Source organism: Puntigrus tetrazona, chromosome 7, assembly GCF_018831695.1.
Source record: "Puntigrus tetrazona isolate hp1 chromosome 7, ASM1883169v1, whole genome shotgun sequence".
NCBI classification, from domain to species: domain Eukaryota; kingdom Metazoa; phylum Chordata; class Actinopteri; order Cypriniformes; family Cyprinidae; genus Puntigrus; species Puntigrus tetrazona.
The window spans coordinates 3,277,274-3,288,730 of NC_056705.1; the positions used below are offsets into that span (position 1 = coordinate 3,277,274).

Sequence of the window (11,457 nt, forward strand, 5' to 3'; positions counted from 1 at the left end):
CTAATCAAGCTTTCCTCCGGCTTAAGCAGCGCTTCACTTCTGCCCCCATCCTCACACTCCCAGATCCTGAGTTGCCCTTTGTAGTGGAGGTGGATGCCTCAGATGTTGGGGTCGGAGCAGTTTTGTCACAGAGAGCAAGGAGTGATGGCAAGCTCCACCCTTGTGCGTATTTCTCTCGGCGACTTCTCCCCGCTGAGAGGAATTATGACATTGGTAACCGGGAGCTTCTGGCTGTGAAGTTGGCACTAGAGGAATGGAGACATTGGCTGGAGGGCGCTAAACACCCATTCCTTATCTGGACGGATCACAGGAACCTCACGTACATCCGGGAGGCCAAGCGGTTGAACTCCCGCCAGGCTCGTTGGGCCCTATTATTTAACCGTTTTGACTTTACCCTCTCATATTGTCCAGGTTCCAGGAATGCAAAGCCTGATGCCCTCTCAAGGCAGTTTGACCCACCTGAGGTAGAGGGCAGACCCGAACCAATCATACCCAACTCCAGAGTGGTGGCATCTATCCAGTGGGGACTTGAGGTGGCGGTTAGGAAGGCCCAACAAAGACACCCTGTTCCAGGTAACTGCCCTCCAGGTCGTCTGTTTGTGCCCAACCCCATGCGTTCCTGACGTGTTACAGTGGGGCCATGCTTCTCTCCCTTCGGGCCATCCTGGGAGTACAAAGACGCTGAGACTCATCCAGAGAAGGTTTTGGTCGCCCAATATGCAGAGAGACGTTCAGGCTTTTGTCAGCGTTTGTACAGTTTGTGCTCAGAACAAGGAACGCAGAACCCACCCTCAAGGCTTACTGCACTCACTAACCATCCCTACACGCCCCTGGTCACATATATCATTGGACTTTGTTACAGGTCTACCAAGTTCTCAAGGTAACACAGTAATTCTGGTGGTGGTGGACAGATTTTCTAAGGCATGTCATCTCATACCATTACCCAAGATTCCCACTGCAGGCCAGACAGCAGACCTACTAGTGAAACATGTCTTCAGAATCCATGGATTTCCCCAAGATATGGTCTCCGACAGGGGATCTCAGTTCACTTCTCGGTTCTGGAGGGCTTTCGGACGTCTAATTGGAGCATCCATTAGCTTGTCTTCTGGGTTTCACCCTCAGTCAAATGGGCAGACTGAGAGGGTCAACCAGGACATTGAAAAGACTCTAAGATGCCTGGTCTCCAACAACCATTCTGCCTGGAGTTCCCATTTGATCTGGGCTGAATTTGCACACAACACTCAATATCATGCATCCTTACGCATGTCTCCTTTTGAGTGCCAATTTGGTTTCCCCCCTCCCCTGTTTCCTGAGCAGGATCCTGAGGTCCGGGTTCCAGCTGCTGCTCAGTTAGTGCAGAGGTGTCGACGGGCATGGCAGAAGGCTAAGGTAGCCCTACGCAAGGCCACTCAAACCCAACAGAGGTATGCAAACCAACATCGGAGGGTTGGACCATCACTCAGACCAGGTCAGAGGGTGTGGTTGTCGACTAAGGATCTACCACTACATGTTGAGTCATGGAAACTAGCACCTCGTTTCATTGGTCCTTTCAAGGTTCTCAGAAGGATGAACCCTGTGTCTTACTGTCTCCTCCTACCCAGGTCCATGCGTATTCATCCCACTTTCCACATCTCTCGTTTAAAGCCTGTTTTCTATTCTCCTTTGTCCCCTGCCAGGAAGCCGCCCCAGTACCTCGCATTATTGGTGGTCAACCAGCTTACACAGTACGCAGACTTCTGGACTTTCGCCAGGTCAGAGGGAGGAATCAGTATCTTGTTGACTGGGAGGGTTATGGCCCAGAGGAGCGGTCTTGGGTGCCTGCTCGAGATATTCTCGACCCAGACCTCATCAGGGACTTCCACCATCGTAATCCAATTCAGGGAACGTCAGGAGCCGTTCATAGAAGAGGGGCTCCTGTAAGACTCTAGCATGCAGTGACTCTCCCAGCCACTAGGTGGTTCCAGTGGTATATACAGTTCTTTGTGTTAATGCTAATCAGGTTCATTTGTAACACCTGTGGACTGGTCTATTTAAGCATGCTTCTCTCAGTCAATTATGTTCAGTCTTGGACCTTCAATGGATGTTTTTTGTTCCCGAGAAAAGCTGTTTTTTGATTTACACAAGTATTCTGCTGCCTTTTTTTTTCTGTATCTTTTGTGGAAGCTCGGCTTCTGACTTTTGTTGTACTTTGTAAAATACCCAGTAAACACCTTTTTGTTCAGCAATCCAAGCCTTTTTGTTACTCCTCTGCTCTTGGGTCCAACTAAAATACATGTCTGCTATGGCTCAGTGAGAAAAACCTCATTCCCTCAACCGAGAGACCCGTGTTCGATCCCAGTGCTTGGCAGCTCATCACACTAACTCAGTTAGAAAATCAGCAAATTTTTTAATGAAATCTGTGCTGTGCCCTGGTGGGCTGTATACAGTAGCCAGTACAAACATGACAGAGGATTTATCACTAGCACATGATTCTATAGATAATGTTATATGCAGCACCAAAACTTCAAATGAGTTATACTTAATGCCTGCCCTTTGAGAAGTACTAAGAATACTGTTATAAATTGTAGCAACACCTCCCCTTTACCTTTTAAACGTGGCTCATTTTTATAGCAATAATTTTGGGGGGTAGATTCATTTAGAGTAATATATTCATCTGGTTTTAGCCAGGTTTCTGTCAAACAAAGCAAATCTAGGTTCTGATCTTTGATCAAATCATATATATAAAGTGCTTTTGTGGAACGTGATCTAATATTCAGCAAGCCAAGTTGCTTATTTGAATTATAGGTAGTTTTAATTTGTTGGACATTAATTAAATTATTGCTTTTAATTTGGTTTGGACGTTCTCTGTATATTCTAATTCGGGGAACAGACACAGTCTCTATAGTGTGATATCTAGGAACACCTTACACCTCTTGTGAGTGAAAGAGCCAATAATGTCTAGAACTTTTAGAGGGAGAGTTTTATGACTGTTTGTCACTAAGCATGGTAATTTGCATATGCACTGGATTGAAGGTTGATAGACAAATTAGTAAAGATTCTTAATATAACCCTAATATGTTGTATAGGAATCAACATGTAATATACACTCAATTAGATCATGCAAAAACAAATCCATAGAGATCAAACATGGCTAAGGCGAGGTGATCTTAACTAGTGATCCGTCATAAACAAGCATAAAACACTATACAATACCAAAGACAATATGCAAGAAAAACAACAATGTACACAATGACCTGAAAGATATGTGTGGTAATTCAAAGAAAGGTTTTCCTGTGAATTAATTAGAGAAAGGGTCCTGGCTGAGGAAATTGTCTCTTTCCAAAATGGGAATGCAGTTAGACTTGCTTTGTCTACATTCCTTTTAGGCTATAAACCTGTGTTATCAGTTAGTTGCCGGAGGAACCAACTGATATGCATTTTAGGGGAATGGTCCCTTTGGTTGGGTAAAGGGGCATTAAAGATTATTTGTTAAGTATAACATATTTTTTGTGTCAGATTGGTTTAAATGCTACACCATACTCCCAGTGATTGAGGAACTATTAACTTACTGCTGTTGTTTGACGAACATGAGAAAAAATTAAGGTAAAAAAAAAAAAAAAAAAAAGCTGCAATCTGTTTTTTCTTTTTTTTATCTCAAATTATACTTTGTCTTAATGTTTTCTCTTTGTATTATCTGAATTCTTGTACTTTTCATCTAACCAAATATCCAACCAAATACAATTTAAAATATTAAGGTAACTAACATAAAGAAATTATTTTACTTTCAGAATGTGTAATTTTCTCATCTAAGATGAATGACTTCAAGCATCAAACTTTTGCCAATTTATTTTGTCATAATACAATTTTCTTTTACAATGTGTACAGTATCCTCATACAAATACACACTGTCTAATAATGGAAACATCACAAACTTGACTATTTTTGTCAAAACATTTCTACAATATGTATAGTATTTTTATAAAAAGACATACTTTATAACAGTTATTAGTATGTATATACACAGACATGCTAGATACAATGTAAATTCACCATAAGAATCACTTTTTGAAGGAAAACATGCAGTCATTTCCATAAACAGTAACTTAGAATTGACTACATAATCAAACCTTTAAAATTCTTCTGAAGTTAAAACAAGTTTGGCCAAGTCTTTTCACCTTCATGGAATAGTTAAAAATCTTGATAAAATTAGACCAAATTAGATTAATGATGAGTAAACAGAGTAAAAAAAATATTTGGGGGTAAACCATTTAATTACCCTAGATAAAACACAACCAAGATAAAACAAACCAGGTTTAGTAAACAGTAGTACAGTTAACTTTTGAAGAGAGGTTCTGCGCCCTTCAGCTCATTTGCTTACTCTCTATGTCCGTGATTATTATTTTTTTTACAAAACTCAGTGGGCATGACATTCCCTGTCTGTCAGTCACTATGAGTTATGTCGTGACAATAGACTGTGATCCACATGGAAAACGCCACAACCTGAACCCTGTCACAACCAACAGCACTACAAATGCTGACAGGCCACAGCATGTCAGGTAAATGCTATGCAAGGTTGTAACCTTCCCAACGCCCCAGAGAAAATTAGCTGACCATGGTGCCCACAGGGACCAATGGGGAGTACATTTGTTGCTGGAGAGGCCAAACCGTTGTTCCTAAGATAGAAATAGATTCTTAAGAGAATGTATTTTGACCTTCAAGAGATGCTTCATTCTTTCGATTTGTTGTTATAATTTGGCAGAACGAAGGGTTAAGCAAACCATCCGGAGAAAGACGCTACGGAGGACACATCCTGCCCAGCCAGGGCAGTGCAACATGTGGTTATAGATCTCTGTGTCAAGTCCTGCCCAAGGAAATGGTGGAATGAATGACACCGGAGCCATACAAAAGACCTGCCAAGGGAAGACACAAGTTCAACCGTAGGGGAATCTTACCATGGAATACACCCATGGGATCTCCCACAGGGAATCAACCATATGGCCACCTAGCCTGTGCAGGTGCTGACCAGGAGCTCAGGCAGCTAACACAGATACTGGGCCTGGCGTCAGACTGCTCTACCCAGTGCCATGTGCCAATGCATGGGAGGAGGCCACACTCCAAATGGAGTAGGCTCTCACGCCCAGAGGGCACACCCTTCCTTAGGAAAGGTATGCCCAGGAGATGGCGTCCACTATCCAGTGGGCCAAACTCTGCTTGGATATAGCCTTCCCTTTTTGCTGACCAGCGTAACAGACAAAGAGCTGCTTGGTACTCCTGATGTTCCGGGTGCGGTCCAGGTATATGTGCAAGGTCCTTACAGGACACAGCAACGTCAAGGCTGAGTCTGCCTTCTCCGTGGGCAGTGCTCACAGGCTCACCACTTCATCGCAGAAAGGCATGGTGGGAACCTTCGGCACGTATCTAGGCCAAAGTCTCAAGACGATGTGCGAGTAGGCTGTCCTGAACACAAGACACTCTTTGCTAACTGCAAAAGCCTGGAGGTCCCGTCCCTCTTTGATGGAAGTGAGGCGGTCAGGAGTGCTGTCTTAGCAGACAGGAACTTAAGCTCGACTGAATCAAGTGGCTCAAAGGGATCCTGCTGAAGGCCAGCCAGAACAACATAGAGATCCCAGAAGGGCACTACGGTTGACCTAGAAGGATTTTCCCTCAGGTCCTCTGTGCGAGCCAAAGGGGCCTCTTGCTCAGGGAATTAAACAGCTGGCAGGAGGAGGACTCGTGTGAGGTGAACAGGTTTACTTCCCTGAATCAACTCTCTACCTTCCTGCGGGAGGCTCGACGCGTTGTTCCAGCTGGTGGTCCTCTGCCTGAGACAGGGAAACCAGGACAGGTGGCAGCCGAAGGATAGAAAGGCACGATTGCAGGACTGACATAGGCATGCATAGACTCTCAATGAGCACCTAACCCTTCCCCGAACTCAATGTGCTGGATTCCCAGATCATGGCCATTGTCGGAAGATGGGTAATGACCACAAAGAGGACACGGCGGAAAAAGAAAAAGAGGCAAATCGACCAAAACTGCTCTTTTGTGAACCAACAAGAGGAAACGCTGAACAAGCAGGGACGCCACTGATTGTGTCCTACCGCCACACAAACCATTCCTTTTCCAGCTTTTTTAATAATACAAGTACAACAACCAAAATCTGACAGTGGCTCAGGATCTTAATCAAAAATAATAAGGGCTCCAAGCAAGACCCCAGTCTGTCGTCACAAAATAACTTTTAGTGACTGACAAACAGGGAACTATGATTACAACCATAGTTTTAAAAGTTATGTAGTTATTTGCTACATTGTGAATGTTCGTTGGAACCATGCTTTCACTATGAGCTCAGTGATCATGCATGCTACATTGCAGGCTGCCGCATGAAAATAGTTGTAATTTGAACTGTTCTGGAACAGTGTTGTAAATACAACTTGACCACTGATTTGTAATTATGTCCTCTTTTGGAAGCACAAAGAAAGTAGTTTTACTTTCACATCGACACCTTAACATGTCTTCTGAACATGGCACCGCTGCAATACTACAGTGAGAATAATAGCTCTGCCTTCTTTCTCTGCCTAAACATTTTGGCGATGTTTGAAAAATAAACTTACTTTGTGACATAGAAAAGTAAGAAAGATTATAACACTCCAAAGAGAAGGGAATTTTTAATTGGCATCATATGACTCCCTTAAAAATTTGTGCTTACTTTGTACATTATGTGGGGAAAAGGTTACTGGGACAAATTGTTCCAGGTAATTTCAGTGGAGAAACAGATTATTTCAGTTCCCTTAATGAATGTTCTGATCTTTGTTATATTCCAGTTTTATAAGTCAGCCAAAGATTGGTGGCTTTTCAGTTTCTACTTCTGCATGCCGCTGATGTGTACTGCCATCTTCTACACTCTCATGACCTGTGAAATGCTTCTCTTCAGAAGAATGGGGTCCAAATTGCACTCAGTGATCAACTAAAACAGGTCAGAGCACTCTTTCATTTCTCTTTCCTTTTGAAAGTTTACTGTATTTTCCTTCCAGAGAGAGACCATATCCTCCATACACACGGTGTAGCATCCAAAGTTTATTAAAGGGGTCACAAACTAAGAAACACAAGTTCTATTTATCTTTTGACATATAAGAGGACATTGTACTATAAAAACATTATGCAAGTTTCAAAACTTTGTCATTATTCAAAACCAGTTTATATTAAAGGCAATCTGCCAAACTCACTGTTTTTGGAATGTTCTACTCTATGACGTAATTGTGTGGATACCCATAGGAAGATGTATTGCTCAGTGATCGCTTTTCCAAAGCTCAGGAGACTTAGATGAGATTCTTATATATTTGTTGTTTTAGTATCAACGGCATTTTAGTTTCTCTTAAAATTGAAGTAGACACACATTAGACATGGGAAATATTTGAGAGAAATTAGTCAAACATGAGAATGTGGTAGAAGAAATATTTTTGTGGTAGAAGAATATTTTTACAGTTTCTAACTTCAGTATATTTTATCAATCAATTGGAATAATTCATATATATTAGTTTTTCTCCCGTAAATTTATAATAAAAACAAAAACATTAATAACAATTTCTATTATTAAATTAATTAATTAAACTATTATTATTTTTTCCATTTGATTCCTCTAAAAGACAGTAAAAAAGATTATGATATATTTATAGTATTATAAGTTTAGTAATATTTAATTGTAGATGTCCTCTTGGGTCTCTATTTCCTACTTTTGAGAGATCAGGCATAGACAAAAGCTTCCAATTTCATAATACTTTGGGCTAAATGGATAGAAATGGTCTCATTTTATACTTTTCTGTGAGCCATGCAAGCTAGTATTGTCTCATTTTAAAGATAACAACCTAATCTAAGCGCTGATATAAAGTTTGTGGCTACTTTCCAGCACAATGAAGTAGTAATGTGCAATAATTCTTTTTTTTTTCCCAGAAGTAATTTTAAATCGTTGTGATACTTTTGATAATTAGTCTCTGTAATGTGTTCGATCAATGCATGTGTGTAAATTTATAGCAGATTTTCTGTTAAATCATTGTGCAATAAAACACTGTCTACATGAAGCAACTTCAAATATGACAATAAATGTATTGTCTTTGATTGAAGTTGTGTAGATAAATCAAATGCTAACCAGAGGGAAAAAAAATTAAATAGGAAAACATATCTAACATTTTATTTAACATTTTAAATACTTCTCCTAGACAGAAATCAGGATACTTTATGATTGAATGAAAACTTTTGCTTGAGTCTTCTGCTTCTCAAACTGCTTCTCAAACACTCTTAAAATGCTTCAGAAGAAACCTCAACAACTTTTGTGCTCAGATTTTTCTCCTACACTAAAGATTTAGGGCGCTCATATTTTCTCCTCTACATTTTTGGTCTCAGTAATTTTACAAAGTGTGAACCACGTTAAATGCTTCAAAATGGGCTCTAACATTTCTACAATATAATATGTATTAAAAATCTAATTAGTCAATTAATAATCAAGACGCCATCATAAGGCATGCATGTGCCTTTCAGCAAAGAAAGCTCCAGGCTTGCATTTTCTGTAAATCAGTTTCTCTAAACTTTTAGGAGAAACCTGGTTTAATTTTTCTTTCCTATTAGTAAGCACCACCTCTGCAGAAGAAGATCAACATCTGGTTTGAAATCACTCCTGTTTAGTCAGACCCATCGATCTGTGCATGATGGAAAAATGGAAAAACAGTGGGTCTCATTCACTAATAATTGCATACATTTTCATACACGCACATTTGAACTTCTCACAAAAGTTTTCTGCCTAATTCACAACACATGCATACTCGCATGAGCTTGTTCTTAAACTAATTTCTGCTGTTAGTGAATTTGGAGTCTTCTAAATTGTGACAACGTGCACAAGGTTAGTAATTTGCATAATATATGCCCAAGATAGCTCTATATAAGGGCTCCACTCATCCAGGGAAAGAAAATTCTCTTGGTAACCTAAAGCAACTTGGTCAATCTCAGCAAACATTATATATGGACCTCTACCCACCCTGTAAATAACATATCTAATTATATGTAGGGTTCTGTATACATGCTTATAAGGCTTGGGTGTGTATGATTATTGTGTATGTGTGGTATAAGTTGTTCTTGAATTTTTTGTACATTTAGGATACATTTTAGTACAAATGTGTTTGATGAATTATGATTTATTTGTGAAAACATCTGTTCACACATTCCATGCAAAAATGTGTACATAATCGTGTTTTGTGAATGAGGCCCAGTGTTTGCATTGCCTTCCTTCAATGTTGCTTTGTCTCTTCTTACAGATCATTTAGTCTATTCTGTTTTTGTTTTACATTTTTAATGCAAAAGCTTAATAACATTATTATTGGACCTCAGAGAACCATACATGACCCCTTTAATACTTTTTGCAGATGGTTTACTTGTCATTATGTCTTAATGAACTGAAATTTTCCCCCAAATAAATAAACAAATAAATAATTATATATATCAGCAACGGATGTAATTGTGCCCTACAGAGGCGTGAGGTGGCTAAAACCGTATTCTGTCTGGTGCTAGTCTTTGCACTATGCTGGCTTCCTCTGCATCTCAGTCGTATTCTTAAGCATACCATTTATGATGAAAGGGATCCTAACCGTTGTGAGCTACTGAGGTAAGAATACATCCTCTATTTTCACAGACTTCTTGTTAAACACTAAAAGGTTCTTCTAAACAGTTACATTTTACATTTGAAGGACAAGTGTTTTTAGTGTGTAATCCAAAAATAAACACACTTTCTGTTCACGGACTTACTAATAATGAAACTGTTTGTGTGTTTGTTTACCTGTAGTTTCTTCCTGGTTCTTGATTATATCGGGATCAACATGGCATCTGTGAACTCATGCATAAACCCAATCGCTTTGTATATGGTTAGCAAGCGCTTCAAGAGTTGCTTCAGAGTAAGAACAGACTGACAGATAATGATGGACTGCTATGATTTTAAAAATTTAAAAAATAAATATAGTAAAATAATTATTTTAATATTATTTAATATTGTTGTACTAAATAATGTCTATACAGTAGATATATAAACTGCCAGTGCAAACAAGAATAGCTAATTTTATGTCTTAGTGCTGAAATTAAATTTCCCTTATATTATTCAATTTTAGTTACAATTTAGTGCCACTTCACTTACAACTTTTTTTCTTTGTAATGCCTACTTTTAAAGACATCATTCAACTTAATTTTCTTGCTAGAATGAGCTATTAGGCTGATCTACTTGATGTTTTGATTCCTACTGTAGTTTATATACAAATATTCCTTATCATCTTCTGTTTCCCTCCAGTCATGTCTGTGTTGCTGGTGCCTCCCTTCTGAAATGTTAGCAATGGATGACAAGCAGTCCTGCATGAAGCTGAAGGTGACAGAGCGAGGATCTGAACAAAGCAATAGCCGCGCCTCCAACAAATACACTTCAAATACATTTGCCATAAAACCTAAATCTGTGTCAGCTGGAAGTATATTCATTATTAAGTAAATATGGAAAGATATAAAGACGTTTATATATAAGTCCCAGCTTTATATTCACTCTTGACTGGCATACATGTAGTGTCAGGAGCTACTATCTGCTCTCTGTAGTTTTAACATTATGATAGTGTTTTAGATGTTTTGGGAAGGGTAAAAAAGTCAAATTCAACGTATTGATTTAACATCAGAAATATTCAACACCAGAACCAGAAAGTGACTGCACATTGTTCTCTGTAGTTCCATGTATATTGAAAGCAGTGGTTTTCAAACACCCTTACTGGACTCATACATTTCAGTGTCTACTAATGAAATGATGAGTTGAATTAGGTGTGTTAAATCAGAGAGACATAAAAAATGTGAAGTGCTGAGGGTGCTCCAGGACTGGTTTGAAAACCCCTGATATAAAGAATTTTCAAATGTAATAAAGCAACTGATTGTAAAAACAATGCTAGGTTTGTTTTTTTGGTGTACATATATGGAGTTGCCTGCAGCATAGTCCAAGTCAACAACCTCATTCATTAGCTCTTTTATGCCAGAAAATACATTAACCCTAAAATTGTATATTCCTTATGTGATGCTACTATTAGCTTTGTTTTTTGATTGTGTTTAATCATAGTATATTTGCCAATGTTTGTCAGTGTTGCATGCATGCTAACTTATACTTTGATTATACTTATGCTAGTGGAAGAACAAGATTTACTTGAGATATACAGTAGTTGTATGATTATTTTTCCACATGGCTCAAGGCCTCAGACATTTTATTAATCATTTAATTGTGTTTAGAATTCCTGCTCACATTTTTCTTTTTAAATTCTTTTTACTAATTTGTATATTTCCTTGCCTATGGACTATGTAAGAATTTATTTGAAGAGTTTATTTGCAAATACAAATTACTGTTTTTTTAACTGTTATCATGTTTTTTATTGTGTTTTGTGTTAGTCAAAAAACATCAACAACTGCAGTTTGAGTGTGATTAAT

At 39.0% G+C, this 11,457-nt stretch overlaps 1 protein-coding gene across 1 annotated transcript in view; it reads left to right on the forward strand.

The window, feature by feature from the left end:
• ednrba (endothelin receptor Ba) overlaps positions 1 to 11,252 on the forward strand; it is a 29,873-nt gene extending 18,621 nt beyond the window's left edge. The window contains 5 exon segments of the mRNA XM_043243361.1: positions 6,798 to 6,899; positions 6,902 to 6,949; positions 9,492 to 9,625; positions 9,803 to 9,911; positions 10,298 to 11,252. Coding sequence (XP_043099296.1) covers positions 6,798 to 6,899; positions 6,902 to 6,949; positions 9,492 to 9,625; positions 9,803 to 9,911; positions 10,298 to 10,489 — 585 coding nt within the window. The 3' untranslated portion in view covers positions 10,490 to 11,252.
• The last annotated feature ends 205 nt before the right edge of the window (positions 11,253 to 11,457 follow it).